General features: G+C 37.8%; 4 protein-coding genes across 5 annotated transcripts in view; 1 reads left to right on the top strand and 3 right to left on the bottom strand.

The window, feature by feature from the left end:
* Nucleotides 1–18,362, bottom strand: part of LOC311089879 (uncharacterized protein) — an 832,216-nt gene that overhangs the window by 470,610 nt on the left and 343,244 nt on the right. The gene's annotated exons all lie outside the window — the stretch shown is intronic.
* Nucleotides 1–18,362, bottom strand: part of LOC311089880 (NACHT, LRR and PYD domains-containing protein 3-like) — a 67,462-nt gene that overhangs the window by 47,144 nt on the left and 1,956 nt on the right. The window contains exons 3-6 of the mRNA XM_084124911.1: nucleotides 18,116–18,205; nucleotides 14,861–14,965; nucleotides 14,398–14,502; nucleotides 13,844–13,948 (exon numbers count right to left, since the gene is read on the bottom strand). Of these exons, the coding sequence (XP_083981037.1) occupies nucleotides 13,844–13,948; nucleotides 14,398–14,502; nucleotides 14,861–14,965; nucleotides 18,116–18,205 (405 nt within the window). The remainder of the gene's footprint in view (nucleotides 1–13,843; nucleotides 13,949–14,397; nucleotides 14,503–14,860; nucleotides 14,966–18,115; nucleotides 18,206–18,362) is intronic.
* Nucleotides 652–5,884, top strand: LOC311089886 (uncharacterized protein). Of its 2 annotated transcripts, XM_084124918.1 has the most exons (4): nucleotides 652–2,444; nucleotides 2,900–3,127; nucleotides 3,313–3,457; nucleotides 4,966–5,884. In XM_084124918.1, the coding sequence occupies exons 1-4, from the start codon at nucleotides 2,167–2,169 to the stop codon at nucleotides 5,764–5,766; spliced, it is 1,452 nt and encodes a 483-aa protein (XP_083981044.1). In that variant the 5' UTR covers nucleotides 652–2,166; the 3' UTR covers nucleotides 5,767–5,884. The 2 variants fall into 2 exon arrangements, 1 of the variants encoding a protein (XP_083981044.1); XR_014607772.1 differs by lacking the exons at nucleotides 652–2,444; nucleotides 3,313–3,457 and having other exon boundaries at nucleotides 2,827–3,127; nucleotides 4,966–5,102.
* On the bottom strand, nucleotides 3,495–11,720 carry LOC311089885 (uncharacterized protein). The gene is made up of 4 exons (XM_084124917.1): nucleotides 6,899–11,720; nucleotides 5,953–6,053; nucleotides 5,772–5,845; nucleotides 3,495–4,825 (listed from the first exon to the last, which is right to left on the bottom strand). The coding sequence occupies exons 1-4, from the start codon at nucleotides 7,097–7,099 to the stop codon at nucleotides 3,672–3,674; spliced, it is 1,530 nt and encodes a 509-aa protein (XP_083981043.1). The 5' UTR covers nucleotides 7,100–11,720; the 3' UTR covers nucleotides 3,495–3,671.

Below are 18,362 nucleotides of genomic sequence, written 5' to 3'. Positions count from 1 at the left end.
GAACCTCATAGTCGAATTCGCATTTTCGCATTCGCAACCTCATAGTCGAATTCGCAAAATTCGCATTTTCAGAAGGGCTGGGTACAAATTTTTTTTTTTTCGCTTTCGCGCAGGTCATGTTTTGAAAGACGATGTCCTGTAGCTTACTAATGTAAATAAATAAAAATGTATTCAAAAATCTGCTTCACATTTTCAGCAGGGCTGCGGAGCGGCTGTGGGTTGACTCCACACGGTTCTCATGGGCTTTATAAGTCCTAACGTGAAAAAAGCTTTACGTGGTTTAATGTACCTAAACAAAAATTACCAAATTTCCCTCTCATATATTGCTCCTCATAACCACTGAAAATGGTCAAAAAATCGAACCCAGAGTCCAATTATTATGGACGTTATCTGATATTAAGCGTTTCTGCTTCACATTTTCATCAGGGCAGCGGAGCGGCTGTGAGTTGACTCCACACGGTTCTCATGGGCGTGAAAAAGCTTTACGTGGTTTAATGTACCTAAACAACGATCACCAAATTTCTCTCTCATATTGCTCCTCATGTTTATGAAATGTTATGATATATGTGTGATATGTTTTGTTCATCTGGCTTTAAATGAATAAAAGGTATTTGTTACACACCATGTTTTTCTTTTAGTTTTTTTAGCTCTTTTGTTTGAAATGGAAAAAATCTAGCTGCTATCTAAAAAAAAAAACTAATCAAAACTTCGACTATCAGTCGACTACGGCAAAATCTAACGAATCAGATTCGACTATGAAAATCCTTAGTCGAAAACAGCCCTAATTTTATCTATAATTTTTTTTATCAAATAAAACATACAACGAACTTTTCTGAAGTTATGTAAGGCGAATATAGCTGCTAGCGTACGGTAACTCTACTAGTGAGTTCCTCTTATGACGTCACGCCCCATCTAGTGGAAGGGAGCGGGAGCGGTTAAAACCACTGTTAAAAGTGCCAACTTTTCATATTATATCAGCATTTTGGTATAAAAAACAATGGTGGGCGGTTCTGATCTTTATGTTTAATAAACACATTGCATTACTTCGTGAAAAATTTAACCTGCAACTTACACTTTAAACAGTTACGTGGCTCCGTTATTTCCTTTATCTGGCGGAAAAAAAGACCTAGATTGAGATACAGCTTCTTAACACTTTTGAGTAAATGTGGAGGACTAGCGGCCCCAGACATTAAGCTATATCAGCTTGCTGCCCAACTTCGTTTTACACTGGAATGGCACTTGAATGATCCAAACTCAACTTGGATTAGTGCAGAGTCCACAACTCTCGGGCAAATTCCTCTACGAAATCTACTATATGTGTCTTCCAAAAATCAGAGAACTTTAACTAAAGATAATTTTATTCTTAAAAATATGATTAAAATGTGGAGTTTAGTACGCAAAACAGAAGGGTTTAATTCTCACCTATCACTACTCACACCCTTGCATAACAACCCAGATTTCCCCCCGGGGATGAATGACGGTTTAATATATTTGAAAGACAAAGGAATACATGTCATAGGAGATCTGACAGAGAATAAACAGCTTATGACCTTTGAACAATTCACTGCAAAATATACTCTTAATAAGAAGTTACTTTTTGGTTTACCACCAAATACGTAGTTTCATAAAAAAAAATCTCAGAGTCTATTCAAATGGTCTCGGTGTATCCCCAATTGAGGAACACTTAAATAAACTTACATCATCTCGATCTGCATCAAAAAATTTCTATACTACTTTGATAAGGGCAAATACAGACAACTCAGATAAAACCAGGGTGTTATGGGAAAAGGACTTTGGGGAAGAAATTCAGACATCTGATTGGAAAGTCATATGTGAGATGCCCTCCTATCTTGCCAACAATTCAGCATGGGAAATGCAATTTAAAATTGTTCATCGTTTGCATGTGACTCCAGCCCAAAGACATAAAGTAAACCCAAAATTCTCTAACCTATGTAACAAATGTAAAAGGCTAGAAGGGACCCTCTTTCACTGTTTCTGGAGCTGCTCGGCAATACAACAATTCTGGATGGGCGTCTTAAGGGAACTTGAAAGAATATTTCGCTGCTCATTACAATTCGCCTTTGGCTAAGCCCCGCCCCCCTTAGTTACTGTTGCTACGTCCGACAAACAAATGGTCAAACAGCTGGGCTCTGTTTTGGTATCAACATGGCTTATGCTGTGACAGCTCTTCCTGCTGAAATTTCATCAAACTTTTATAAAGCAGCAAATAAAGTGTCCGATAGAAGTAGGCAAAAGGGGCTGCAATATGCGTTCGAAGGCTATATTCAAGACGTACAGGTGAAACGCAAGGAACAACAAGGCATCCAAATAGAGGCAAAAGCATACCGGTCACAGTCAAAAAATGAACCACCGCATATCCTACTAATCGAGACGGAGGCTGGGACTAACAATATCAAGGAGCAACACTGTTCATGCAAAGCTGGGTAGGTCTCTATTCACTTCTATAATCGTTATTACAAAGCAAACGGACTATGCGAGTATAACGTTGTATTTATTAGCAGCGATGTGCTTTCGTATCAACAACCGGTATTGCTAGGTAACGTTAAAGGGATACTCCACTTTAAAATGAAAATTCTGTCATCATTTAATCACCCTCATGTTCTTTCAAAACTGTATGAATTTCTTTCTTCTGCTGAACAGAAAGGAAGATATTTAGAAGAATATCAGTAACCAGAGAGTTTCTGGTCTCATTGACTTCCATAGTATATATTTTTTCCTACTATTGAAGTTAATGAGACCAGAAACTCTCTGGTTACTGATATTCTTCTAAATATCTTCCTTTCTGTTCAGCAGAAGAAAGAAATTCATGATGACAGAATTTTAATTTTAAAGTGGAGTATCCCATTAATGTTAGCTGACAAGGTGATGTTTTGGTTAGCTCCACAGGGTTTTGCGCGCACATCATCGGGCTTATCCACACCCTGGATCTCTGCAAAGCACAAAATATAAACACGGTGCATGTCCAGTCCTCCACAAGCTTACCCCAACAATGGCATAAGCCAAGAGGTGCCAAAGTAGCACCACAGCCTGTGACAGCAGTCGTTGTGGCCAGGGCCAAGACGGAACGAAAACGGAGACCCATCTTCTGCCAATACAGCAATGACAGGTGAGTCACAACTATGTTGATTTTTAACACCATGTAGGCTGGCTATCCCATTGTGTCCTTCCACCATAATAACCAACTTATTTTTATGTAGCCTTTGTGTTTGAGAGCACATGACATAAGCAGAAATGTATTTTGTATTTCAGATCACTTGACATTTAGAAATGTATGACTTTTCCATGTCACAGGGCCACCTCTGAGGTAACAGATCAGGATTTGTTGTTATTGAGAGAGCTGACAGGGACACCTATGAGCTACATAGCAAGCAAACCCCCGATAGATGTTGTAATAGGTCAGGAGAAGTACCCTCTTGGAAGTGGCTTGAGCTACCAGGTAAAGCAAATGTAAAACTGATAAAGATAATGACTCATTTCTTACCATTTGCAGGGAGACATTTTATTACAGTCACATAGCCAACATAAATTTGATTTCATTCACAATAACAACACAGTAACTGATTTATCAACCATGTCAGTTAAAACATAAAAACATTCAAATTCAGGAGCTTATCTTAGCTGTGTGTACAGACAGATCATTGAGCTGGATCCTATGCTTTTATAATGTTCGGCTGGAAATTGGACAGCATACAGACCACAAACCATACCTGATTTATGTTTCCAAGCCTGACATTAGGGATCCTTCCAGAAACCATTTTAAATTTCTTCACTTTGGCTATGGCTCTTTCTACATGTACTCTGTGTTTGGCTATTTTCTTTGTCATCTCAACGTCTGTAGCTGGCATCTGACTATTTGATTTGGCAAAGGGGGGAATGTTCAAATTAAGCCCAAGCTCCTTTACATCCTTCTCAATAAGAAAACCCTTATCCACCATGAGCCCATCACCTGCCTTAAGGTAGCCACACTGAAGCAGACCTTTCAGTAAATCTTTGATTCCACATTGTCTAAATATCTCTTGGTCTGAGATTGATCCTGTGTAAAGTGTGGATACAAAGATAATGGCGCCACGAGGATCACAGGCAATAAGGCATTTAAGTGTGTTGGCAGATTTGTAGTTTGAGTAAGTCTGACTTTGAAGTAACAGTGATGTTGGTTTTTCTATCTTAATCTCTGTACCATCAAGAATTGCAAAGGTTGTTGGGAACTCTGCTCTGTAGTTGTCAGGCATGTTTTCTGTTATGCTGTCCCTGTGTGGCCAAATAGACATGTTGCCTAGTCTACCATACATGAAATCAATCCATGAATTGAATAAAGTACTAACAGTTCGTTCTGGAACTTGAAATTTGAAGGCCAGCTCTTTCAGATCAAAGTTTTGCCTCAGCTTCATAAGCACGAGTAGAAACTGTTGTCGTAAAGGCATGAGGTTGATCTGCTGATCTACTCTGTGGTATGTCACAGGGCTAAGTGTTTGTGTATCTGTTGCAGTGCTGGGTATCCTGAAAAATGCACACAGCTTGTTGAACTCATCATAACTAAAACCTGTGCAGTACTTAAAGTACTCAGGCACACTGCAGTTAGATATAGTCTCTGGTGTGAGTTGGTAATGAGCTTGAGTGGGTGTGGTGTGGGTGAGTGGGTGAGATGCTTGATAAGTTTTAATCTCTTCCCTCAGCAAGGCATTTTCTTTTTCTTTATCGGCAAGTTGCCTCTTTAATCGATTTACTTCCTCTTCCTCTTGGTCCTCTGTGTGATCCTGGTGTGGATCCTCTGTGTGAATCTGGTCTGCTGTGTGAATCTGGTTTTCTGTGTAAAAAACATAACAATGAAATTATTTAAATGAGGCCTAGTTAAAAATAAATAAATAAATAAATAAATAAAAACAGGAAACAATGTAAATAATAAATGTATTTCTCTCTCTCCCCTCCCCCCTTCATTGCATACAGCTCCCACTATTGGACAACACTTCACAAGCATCCTCCCAATCAAACTCCACTGACTTCCCAGCATTCCCTTTGCCACCACAGCCAGGCTCTTTCTGTACTGTCCTTAATGAAGTGCAGATGGAAAGGTTCAGTACCATGGTAGTCTCAAAACCTGAGGCAGAGGCACTTGAGAAAAAAACCAGACAGCAGAGTAGCAACAATATCTGGCATCATGTCCGCTCTATTCGCCTAACCTCATCCTCCTTCAAGAGAATATTTTCTAGAAGAGCCGACTTTGAACAACTTGCCACCATCATGCAGAGGAAGAAGAAGAACATTATGACAAAAGCCATGAAAAGGGGCCTGGAGCTTGAGCCAGCCGCTGCAGCACAGTATGCTGCCATCACTGGTAATGAAGTTCAAGTGTGTGGGTTTGTCATCAACCCTAACACCCCCTATTTGGGTACATCCCCTGACAGAAGGGTTAAGAGTGGTGAGAATGAGACCTATGGACTTCTAGAAATTAAATGTCCAATGAAAATCAGTTACACCGATTGCCAGTACCTTAAACAGGTTAGTGATGACACCTACAGGCTCAATCGTACACACGAATATTACTTCCAAATCATGGGACAATTGGGGATAACTGGGATGCCATGGTGTGACCTTTTTGTGTTATGTGAAAGTGACTATCACCTGGAGCGAATTTGGTTTGATCCTGAGATGTGGAGGAAAATAAAAGATAAACTTGACTGGTACTTTTTTGAATACTTTCTCCCTACAATGTGCAGTGAGAGTCCACAACAGTCACATGAACTGTAGCCTACCTGTTTCAATGACCATGGACAACTCCTCTGATGTGGTATCCTGCACTGATGAGCCTGATACTGTGGAAATGCCTCTGTAAATACATATGTGAAATCGATTAAAGTGTTTGAAATTATTCTGATACTGTGTTGTGGCTGTAATATTCTTTCTGCAATTTAATTATTATATTATAACTCTTACCTTTTAGTCGGCAGTCTTCGACCTTTGACTGCACTTCCTTCAACATGAATAGCAGGGACTGGATTTGGGAATTCGGGATTTGGTTCCCCATTGACAAAATGCTGAAATAGTAGGGGTGTAACAATATATCGTGTCACAATATAGGGCAATACAAAAATGCAACAATATGTATCCTGAATAGTTCACTCAAAATAAAAATTACTATGTGAGGAAAAAGTTAAGGTTTTCAAAGTTTTAGTGTCAGTACTACATTCAAATATTATAGATAATGTTGAATATAATGTGTAATAATGCAATAGGGGAATATCTGTGTAAAAAAGTGGCCTACACCATTTTTAATGTATCTAGTCAGTGACAGAGAAAAAGCTTCAGAATCGTGAATAGCCTGTTTATTCTGGTGTCTCTATTGTCCTGTGCTTTGGGTTTCAGCTCCAAGTCCAAGAATATTTTATTTATACACACAATGTAATATCAAATTTATCAGTTTAATAAACTTATTAATTAAATTTAATAAACAATACATTTTTTGTTAACCTTTTACCATATGCCTTGGAGTATCGCAATAATATCGTATCGTGAGTTCAGTATTGTGATATGTATCGAATCGTGACATGAGGGTATCGTTACACCCCTATGAAATAGTAGTATAAAATATTGTTGGACTGTGCCAACACGGTGGCGCTAACGTTAGTCACCTTCAAAACTACCACAACAGCGTCTGTAACATTAACGTTAGGTGTTTGTATCTTGAATAACAAAGTTAGATAACATCCTGCCGCTATTCAAAACACACAATCCTGATTTACGTGATAACTAAACTATAGCTAAGCTTGCTTGCTAGCACCTTGATTCTTCATTAATTAGGGTAGAGAACCAAAATCATAACCTAAAAACAGCATTAAACTGTCTAACTATACTTCACAGTAAGGTTAAAAGCAAAATTTACCTTAGAGCACACAAAAGTGTGCTTGTTGATCCTTGAGGGGTTTAGCTGACTGTGAGGACGTCCACACAGTTTAATCCAAAGACGGCACTTGTCAGGATTTGACTTCGGTTTTGGGAAGGGGAAAAAACGGACACCCCCCTCCAACCTCTCTGGAAAACGCGTATCAGTGTTACAGATGCCCCAGGCACAACGTTTAACCATATTTTTGATACAACTATGACTGTAATAGCCTGCCGAAACCAAAAATATGAGACGCCTGCGTTAAAGTCAATGGAGCGCTGTGAAAAAGTGTCGGACCTCTGTCGGAGCTCGTTCTTGGCTGCGCTGTGATTGGTCAATCTACATTCTAGGGCGGGGCTTAGCCAAAGGCGAATTAGGACCAAAGACATGTTTGCTTGGTATGAGCCAGGAACTCCCATCCAAATTCCAAGGGATCCACCTCCTTCAAATTCTACTACACTGTGCCCGCAAATGCATACTTGTGTGTTGGATAACAGACCAAGCCCCATCAATAGCACAGTGGATGAATACTGCTAAAGGCCTTATTCCATATGAAGCTTTTTCAACAGCATTAAAAGATAAACCTTTTAAATTTTATAAAATTTGGGACCCCTTACTCAATTATCTTGGGGAGGAGGAGACACATATGCTAGCACTGGGAATGCAGAACCTGGCATGGAAGGACTGAATAACCACCCAATGGTGATGTAATATATTGATATGCTTATTATTATTATTCTCTTTTATATATATTTTTTAAATTTATTTATTTATTTATTTATTTTTACTTTTGTTAATGTACTTTAATGTGTACTTTGTAGAAAATGCAAATGTATAGCCACCTGGGCATGTTGTATTGGCTCAAATGTGGCAAATGTGTTTAAACCCTGTTAATGTCAAAACTTGAATAAAAAAAAAAAAAAAAAAAAAAAACGTTTGTACAAATTGTAAGCGGAAGGCTTTAAACATTTGTGGGTGGATCCATTTCCATTTTTTAAGTCTGCCCTCTATCTTTTTCACAATTCCCTCCCAATTTTTCTGTTGTGCAACTTCATCACCAAGTTATACTCCCAAATATTTGAAATCTTCAAAAATCTTCATTTCAGAACATAAACTTATAGGACGCCAGTTCCTGATCTCCTGTAAATTGCCCTTCTTAGGAAGCAGTGTTATAACAGCTCTTCTGCAACTCAAAGGCAATGAGCCTTCTGTCAGACTCTCATTAAGAACACTTAATAGGTTCTCACCAAGCACAGACCAGAACTCTTTATAGAACTCCACAGGGAGTCCGTCAATACCAGGAGACCTCCCACCCTCCATATCTTTAAGGGCATTCAAAAGTTCCTGATTGGACAAGGGTCTTTCTCTTTCCAGATGTGCCTTTGAGTCTTCAGCAACACTGGGCAATCCTTCAAGGAAACCAGCAGACAACTGAACATTCTCTTTATATTCACTCTTGAACAGTTCGTTATAGAACCTTACAGCTCTCTGTCTTATATCAACTGCTTCAATTAACTCCTGGCCACTTTCTGACCGTAAAGAGTGAATATATCTGCATTGTCCATTCTTTTTCTCCAAGCTGAAGAAGAATTTAGTTGGGGCGTCCATTTCAGTTACATTCTGATGCCTTGACCTTATCAGAGCTCCTTGTGCCTTTATACCAAGCATATTCTCCAAAAGAGACCTTTTGGACTTTAATGTCTCAGCTTGTCTTGGTTCTCTTTTAACATCATCCAATGCTTGTAAGTTAACAATTTCAGATTCCAATTGTCTCATGTTTCGAGTGATGTCTCGAGAAACATTGAAAGCATATTGTTGACAAAGCATTTTTATTTCAATTTTTCCATAGTTCCACTTCCACCATTGTCTCAAATCATTAAAACCTTGCTTTCTTAATTTAAATTGACTCCAAAAGAAACAAAAAACTTCTTTAAAATTCAAATCGCTCAACAAAGAAGTATTAAAATGCCAATACGCACTTTTAACCTTAACATCTGCAATAAACACCTGACAAGAAAAATTATCAGTAAAACCAACTGGCACAATTTCACATTTTTTCACAACATTTACATGGTGTTTAAACCAACAAAATCGATCAAGTCTTGCCATGGAAAGAAAATTCTCTCTTGTATGGAACAAGCGGCAACCTCCCCGTCTCTCTCTTGAAACCAACACGGAAGTGAGTTAAACTGCAATTCATTGACTGGCCGCTTGAGGCTGGCTGCAGAAGTGAGTCAAATATGTATCTCCACCATGTTAAAATTACCAACTTTACAGCAGAAAAAAAACATGTTTACAGCCTGGTTCTCTATGTGGCTTTGGTCTATACAGCTAATTTTGCCCTTCATAACAACTGTGAGGGGGGTGAATTTTTTTATAACTCATCCGTTTAGTTGATTAATATTTACCCCTGGTTTCACAGACAGGGCTTAAGACTAGTCCTAGACTAAAATGTAAGTCTGAGCTGTTTCCACTGAAATAAACTTGCACTGACTGATCTTAAAAATATATCAGTGCCTTTTTAGTTTTAAGATGCACATCGGTAATGTTTTTTTCTAAGCATGTTTATAAAAATTACTTAAATGTCCTAATTGATCTATGGTCTAATCCTGGCTTAGTCTAAGCCCTGTCTGTGAAACCGGGCCTTAAAGTTCTGCATAATTAAGGGTGTGGCCACTTGAGTGACAGGTGGATTGCAGCTGATGTCAATGCTAGCCGTTTGTCTGCTGTTAGCCGTCACTTCACCTCAGCAAATTTTAGCTGCTGAACTTGCCATCTCTGCAGTGTTTGTGCTTTTTTTGGGGATTATTTCATACAATTTAATACACCCATTACTTCGCCCACGGCTTAGGGTTCCGTCGTTGTCGTCGAGTATCGTTCGAGAGAACAACCAGCGCTGTATTTCAGTTGTTTTCCTCTGTGAACATGCACTAATGGATGTCTGACAATTTTGTTGCTTTTTGGAGTTTTCAGATTTAAAAACGTCTATAAAGGCTCGTTCGTTCTGCTCTCACGGAACAGATAGATTATAATATGCTTATGTACCGTCAGTTGAAATCCTGCAGGTGTCGGCGCTTTCTCCGTCCATGCAATAAAATGCACATCCTTGAATGACCGCAGATTTTCTAGCGCATTTACTGCATTTACAATCTTCATAGGCAATATATCTATGGTTTAACCCATTTGAGAGGCGGCCAAAATCAGAATTTAAAATGGACTGAATAAGCTCTCTACGAACTTGACGAGCGATGCCGCGCTGACGGACCATAGACTATAAAAAAGAGTGACTGACATGTATGCACAAATCACTGTCACACACACACTCTCTCAGAGTAATATTAAGTTACTGCATAATACATTTTCAATTAGCAGAATAGTACAGAATCACGATACACAGTCTCACTTGTAGCCATGTCTTTTAACTATTATAATATTTCGAAGGGCAAAAATAGGAACTTTTAATTGGCTTTACATCATCAACTGTCACTTTAGCGCGAGGCCCTGTGCAGTCGCAGACTTGGTACTGTAAGTAGCATAACGTTATAGCATTACCTCCCCAGCCTGAGCTAGCTATATGAGCTAACTCGATCACGTCGAGCTAGGTGGGCGTGATTTCAGATAGCCAGGCTCCTCAGCTCCACTCACGCCCCGCCTCTTTGCCCATTTTCTGTTATCCGGGAGTGACGCGAGGTGACGCGAGGCCAAGATGGCGACGGCCGGCTCCGCCCACTTTAGGCTTCAAAAACGGTCTTCAGAAACCTACGGGTGACGTCACGGATACTACGTCCATATTTTTTTACAGTCTATGGTATGGAACCACGTATACTGTTTCACATTACCATTAAATTCTCTCCATAAATCACATAAACTATGTGTCTCTATCAATTCAAGAAAAACTCAGCTTGAAGCCGCATGAGGCTCTACATGGTTCCTGTCCAGCACATCATTTTTTGTGCCACTGAAGTCTCCACCCAAAAACACATTCACCAGTTTTACAACTCTGTAAAGTTGTATTTAAACTATTGAAAAAAACAATTCGTTCTATACCATTTCAAGGGGCATACACATTTATAAACACCATCTTGACTTACATTTTTCAAAATTAGCGCGTATTATCATGAGCCTACCGTCTATTACCTCTTAAACCTGACAAAGCTTTTTGCAAATAAAACAGCCCCTCCTCCTCTGTTAGAACTCATGTGTTAGCAGCACTTCTCCCTCCCATTCCCTTTTCCAATCAATTGCATTCATGCAGTCACTATGAGTTTCCTGTACATACATTACATCTATATTCTTTTGTTTTATCAACTCATACAGCAACATCCTTTTTTGAACATCTCTTGCACCGTTTATATTAGGGGTGGAACGGTACATGTATTCGTATTGAACCGAAACGGTACGGGCATCACGGTTCGGTGCATGAATATACACGGAGAATACACGGTATAAAAATAAATAAAACTCGCGTGCAAATTAATTAATGTAATGCGGAACTACTGTTAGATACGCGGGTTCTTTAGGGACACCTAATCAGTAGCCCCGCCTTAACGCTGAAGCTTGTTGTGAATGGAATATGTTGTGTGTGCGTGCGTTCGTGCATGTGTGTGTCTTGTGTGTGTGAGAGAGAGAGGTGCGGGCGCGATCGAACAGTGGAAACATAAAAAATATACTCCGTACTTTTGTTAATACAGGACATCATTTAAACTGCAAAGTGTTTACTTATATTTGTGTACTCGCAATAAAACACAACACTGTGCTTTTGTCAAACTACCAAAATCTCTCTCACATACACACACTGTTTAAAAGCAAAAAATATTTATCCAACCCCATTTAAAAACAGTCTGTGGGTGCCATCTTTTGGACATTCATCACATTGCATTGGTTTTCATTTCTTGTCCTCAAACAGAGGACTAATCTAAGAAAATCCAAAATGTTTTTAATGGTAGTATTATTTTATACAGAAATAAAGTATTTATAATTCAGATGAGAATAAAGTTAGTGTTAATTAAAATTTTAAGGAAAACAAATATATTGATCTGCAATATAGCAAATTAATTTTAAATTCATTCAGGTACAATTATCAAACATATCTCAAGGTCTTTTTGTCTTTTTATTAATTTAATTAATAAACTAATTATATAAAACTATTGTCAATGAACTACAAATAAACTGGTTCTATGCCTTTACTTTATTAATACAACTTATTTAAAAAATACAAGCCTTAAGACATTTATTTTCCTTTGGTGGTACAGCCTGAGACACATCAGGATGTTAGGTCTGGCAACTCACCATAGACACGGCTCAATCCGAGGGGCGGGATAAATGGCTGTCTTTCAAATTCCCTCTGCACGCAATAGGACAGCGCTTTAACCAACCAGAGCGTATTCCCAACAGCGGAGCTAACGTTAGTAGATAGATTCAACTTTTGCCTCTAGATTTCTAGGCTATGAGACATGCACAATAATAAAAAAAATTGCCTTCTGCATTTTTGTTTTGCTTTTCCCTCCATTGTACCGAACTCGTACCGAACCGTGATGTCTGAACCGAGGTGTGAACCGAACCGTGACTTCTGTGTACCGTTCCACCCCTAGTTTATATTAACCCCTTAACTGTCACCGTCCCGTATACGGGACGCCTAACTTTACTTCCCTATATTACTATTTAATCCTAATCTAATTATGACAAACTATATATCGTTGGAAAGTTCTAAGACTCCTAAATAGATATTTAGGACTGTTTTTTTGTTATAAATTATGTAGGAACAGAAATATATGAATTTATGACAAGAGTGCACCTCAAAAAATCTACGTAATAACAGGAGTTCTGACCTTCGTCACAAAAAGTTGACGCACACACTTTTAATAATTGATATGTTGGTTTTTATGCTAAAATTTCATTAGAAAATATATAATCTAGTATTTGTCAATAAAAAATTATAAAATAATATTATCTTCTAAAAAGTATAATATATATATTATCCTCTAAAATATTGTATTATATTTTTTTATCGCTTTTTTTTATTATATTACATATTTTATTAGTTATCATAAATTAGGTATCATTTGAAAGCTTATGATCTCAGAATTCATCCTGTGAAAACTGTTTTGAAATTGGACATTGTGTTACCATAGAAACGGTACTCTAAATTATTTTATCAGGCTCCTCCCCTTTTGGGCATCCTTATGTTTCATAATTTATGATCAAAATATTTTCTAATCTTGACAAAACACATATTGTCAGAAAGGTCTGAGTCTCAAGGTTCCATATTTTGTGACAGAAGTGATATTTGGACAGAAATTTATTAATTTGTTATGGTAGAATGCATACAGTAAAATTCAATGGAATTCAATGACACCCGGTGGCTATTTTTGGTAATACGCCTAAACAAAATCTCATGGGAACTTCATTTTTTGTGATATCAACTTCAAATTTGGAACACAACTTGGTTAGATATTTGGCTTTGATTTTATAGTAATTTTTTTGTAAAACATATTTTGTAAAATATATATTTTATATAAAATAAAAATATTAAATAAATTATATTTGATTTAATGTAAATTTAAACTTCCATAACTTTTTCATACTTTAATTTTTTGAAGTGCTTTCACTTCAGCAATAATCTGCTATTTTTTACCTTTAAAACAAGACCAAACTTAGGTCTATACTCCAAAGCATTCTTGAATTACAACCATTTAAGCTTGAATAGTGCATTTTAATGTCCATTCTCAAAAAGGGGGGTGACAGCTAAGGGGTTAAGTAAGTCCACCCTTATTGCACTCATTAATAAAAAAACTGGCACAACTGTTTTGCTGGCAAGAAGTTTCAAATTTTTTAAGACATTGTCTTCTGTGATTATAAACAATAAAATCAATATGGTTTATTGCACAAAAACCATATGTGAGAAATTAGCAAAAATAACCTTGTCATGTAAAACACGTGTAATACCTTTCAGTTGCTGATGGTGTTTCTTCCCTGAAGTTTGGTCCCACACCTATTGAACGGTCACTCTTCACAGACACAGAGCTGGACACAGGTGAGCCTGATCTTACACTAATATATGAGAGAGAGAGAGAGAGAGAGAGAGAGAGAGAGAGAGAGAGAGAGGGAGAGAGAGAGAGAGAGAGAGAGAGAGAGAGAGAGAGAGAGAGGGAGAGAGAGAGAGAGAGAGAGAGAGAGAAACTTTACTAACAGCTGTTCTCTTGTATCATTTGAGGATGATTTAGTGTAATTAAATACAGAATAGCCCCACGATTGTCCTTCTTAAGACTTATGATGGATAGATGTATTTATGTTTGTTCGGTTGCCTAATGTCTCTCCATGGTAATTTTATGTCCCCTATGGTTGTCTGTGTAAAACTGTTTTGCTGGCAAGAAGCTTCAAATTTTATAAGACATTGTCTTCTGTGATTATAAACAATAAAATCAAAATGTTTTTTTGCACATAAACCACATGTGAGAAATTAGCAAAAATAACCTTGTCATGTAAAACATGTGTAATACCTTTCAGTTGCTGATGGTGTTTCTTCCCTGAAGTTTGGTCCCACACCTATTGAACGGTCACTCTTCACAGACACAGAGCTGGACACAGGTGAGCGTGATCTTACACTAATATATATGAGAGAGAGAGAGAGAGAGAGAGAGGGAGAGAGAGAGAGAGAGACACTTTACTACCAGCTGTTCTCTTGTATGTAATTAAATACAGAATAGCCCCACGATTGTCCTTCTTTAGACTTATGATGAATAGATGTATTTATGTTTGTTCGGTTGCCTAATGTCTCTCCATGGTAATTGTATGTCCCCTATGGTTGTCTGTGTAAAACTGTTTTGCTGGCAAGAAGCTTCAAATTTTATAAGACATTGTCTTCTGTGATTATAAACAATAAAATCAAAATGTTTTTTTGCACATAAACCACATGTGAGAAATTAGCAAAAATAACCTTGTCATGTAAAACATGTGTAATACCTTTCAGTTGCTGATGGTGTTTCTTCCCTGAAGTTTGGTCCCACACCTATTGAACGGTCACTCTTCACAGACACAGAGCTGGACACAGGTGAGCGTGATCTTACACTAATATATATGAGAGAGAGAGAGAGGGAGAGAGAGAGAGAGAGACACTTTACTACCAGCTGTTCTCTTGTATGTAATTAAATACAGAATAGCCCCACGATTGTCCTTCTTTAGACTTATGATGAATAGATGTATTTATGTTTGTTCGGTCACCTAATCAGAGTGTCTACAGATATAAACAAGTTAAATTGAACTTTTTAAGACCTTTTTAATGCCACTTTGAATGAAATTTAAGACCAAACCTGTGATGGAAATACACATTATATTACATACGTACAGTGGGGCAAGAAAGTATTTAGTCAGCCACCAATTGTGCAAGTTCTCCCACTTAAAAAGATGAGAGAGGCCTGTAATTTCCATCATAGGTATACCTCAACTATGAGAGACAAAATGAGAAAAAAAATCCAGAAAATCACATTGTCTGATTTTTAAAGAATTTATTTGCAAATTATGGTGGAAAATAAGTATTTGGTCAATAACAAAAGTTCATCTCAATACTTTGTTATATACCCTTTGTTGGCAATGACAGAGGTCAAACGTTTTCTGTAAGTCTCCACAAGGTTTTCACACACTGTTGCTGGTATTTTGGCCCATTTCTCCATGCAGATCTCCTCTAGAGCAGTGATGTTTTGTTGCTGTCCCTGGGCAACATGGACTTTCAGCTCCCTCCAAAGATTTTCTATGGGGTTGAGATCTGGAGTCTCCAGGACCTTGAAATGCTTCCTACGAAAACCACTCCTTCGTTGCCCGGGCGGTGTGTTTGGGATCATTGTCATGCTGAAGGACCCAGCCACGTTTCATCTTCAATGCCCTTGCTGATGGAAGGAGGTTTTCACACAAAATCTCACGATACATGGCCCCATTCATTCTTTCCTTTACACGGATCAGTCATCCTGGTCCCCAAACCATGATGTTTCCACCCCCATGCTTCACAGTAGGTATGATGTTCTTTGAATGCAACTCAGCATTCTTTCTCCTCCAAACACGACCAGTTGAGTTTTTACCAAAAAGTTCATCTGACCATATGACATTTTCCCAATCCTCTTCTGGATCATCCAAATGCTCTCTAGCAAACTTCAGACGGGCCTGGACATGTACTGGCTTAAGCAGGGGGACACGTCTGGCACTGCTGGATTTGAGTCCCTGGCGGCGTAGTGTGTTACTGGTGGTAGCCTTTGTTACTTTGGTCCCAGCTCTCTGCAGGTCATTCACTAGGTCCCCCCGTGTGGTTCTGGGATTTTTGCTCACCGTTCTTGTGATCATTTTGACCCCACGGGGTGAGATCTTGCCTGGAGCCCCAGATCGAGGGAGATTATCAGTGGTCTTGTATGTCTTCCATTTTCTAATAATTGCTCCCACAGTTGATTTCTTCACACCAAGCTGCTTACCTATTGCAGATTCAGTCTTCCCAGCCTGGTGCAGGTCTACAATTTTTTTTTCTGGTGTCCTTTGACAGCTCTTTGGTTTTGGCCATAGTGGAGTTTGGAGTGTGACTGTTTGAGGTTGTGGACAGGTGTCTTTTATACTGATAACAAGTTCAAACAGGTGCAATTAATACAGGTAACGAGTGGAGGACAGAGGAGCCTCTTAAAGACGAAGTTACAGGTTTGTGAGAGCCAGAAATCTTGCTTGTTTGTAGGTGACCAAATACTTATTTTATCGAGGAATTTACCAATTAATTCATTAAAAATCCTACAATGTGAATTTCTGGATTTTTTTTTCTCATTTTGTCTCTCATAGTTGAAGTGTACCTGTGATGAAAATTACAGGCCTCTCTCATCTTTTTAAGTGGGAGTAATTGCACAATTGGTGGCTGACTAAATACTTTTTTGCCCCACGGTATATGTAATATTTCATGTTTTACCTAAGTATTTGAAGTAATTTAATATGAACTAGGGCTGAGTATTGACACAAATTTCACAATTCGAATCGATTTCGATTTGATTCAATATTGATCATTTTGGATATCAGGTAGGCTACAATTCATGGCAAATTTTCCCAAGGAAAACAAAACTCTTACATAATGCTGTAAACTATGGGAGTCAGTTGTAGCCGACTAGGCTTCATTAGCCTACTATAAAATTGAAGGTAAAAATTTACAGATTTTTATACAAACACTTAAATTACACTTTTATTTTTATAATAATAAAGTTATATGAAATATAAACATTTAAATGGTGGCTGTCATAAAAACTTGCCATATTTATTCAAACATGCATTAAATATTGAAGAACATTAAAAAATAATAATGAATATGTAATATGATGCATATATTTAGCAAAATGCTCCTCTCTAGAGTTCATTTTTCTAGCTAACTAACAAGCTTATGGTCACTGGATATGGTTTTTCTGAGGTAAATATGACATTATGACATTGTTTACAAGCTGATTTACTGACGTCTTTGCACGGTTGAAACACTGATTGAGCGATGTTTATTTTGCGCTGTAACTGGTATTATTACGAGGAAGAGAAGATCATGTGCTGCTGCTTCTCTTGAGCTGAGCTGAGCCAGGGCGATCTCACGCCACAGCGCCAAAACACTTTTTATGTTTTTGAATTTAGTAAGAAAATGGACTTAATTTGAAATCTGAGACTTTGTTTAATATCAATAGTAACAAAGCACAAAGATTATTGCGATTTATTGGATGGGATGCGCGCTACAATGTTCCATTCATTCATAAACTGAAAACAGGATTTAAGAATCGATATCGGTTTGTAAAAATGAAAATTTATTAAAATAGAGAAATCTATATTTTTTTACCCAGCCCTAATATTAACTACTTGTTTATTGAACTAATATCAATGTTACATTTGCAATCGTGAGAATATTCAGCAAAATAGCTCCTGTCATGTTATGTTACTTAACTATATCATATGTCATAAACATTTAGAATTTTTACCTCAGTATTTCTTCTGTGAGTTTTTTTTATGTGTGCTGTTATGCTCATTTGTTTTGATTTCTCACTAATCTCTCACTGAGACAGGCACCGCGAGCCTCAACAGCGCTACCAGAAATACATTATTATCAATCGCTGTTTATGTAATAAAATCAGAATCATTCTCACGATTCGATGCTTCACAGGTTATTTGAAGGACTTTGGGTCACAGAAATGTTAGCGCTAACCCTGTCATGTAAAACATTGGTAATACCTTTCAGTATCTGATGGTGTTTCTTCCCTGAAGAATGGTCCCACACCTTTCCAACAGTCACTCTTTACAGACACAGAGCTGGATCTTACACTAATGACAGAGCAGAAGGAAAAAACACTTTACTACAAGAGGTTCCTCTGCATCAATTAAGACATTTGATGTTCCAAATGGTAATTATATACAGTTTAACTAAAACTATATGAATTATTATTTCTATCTTAACCGCAGACATTAACTTTGGACACAC

The sequence above is a fragment of the Abramis brama genome, assembly GCF_963993115.1.
Source record: "Abramis brama genome assembly, chromosome: 9".
Taxonomy (NCBI): domain Eukaryota; kingdom Metazoa; phylum Chordata; class Actinopteri; order Cypriniformes; family Leuciscidae; genus Abramis; species Abramis brama.
Note: the sequence above shows the minus strand (reverse complement) of the source record. Positions and strands in the feature narration are given on the sequence as shown.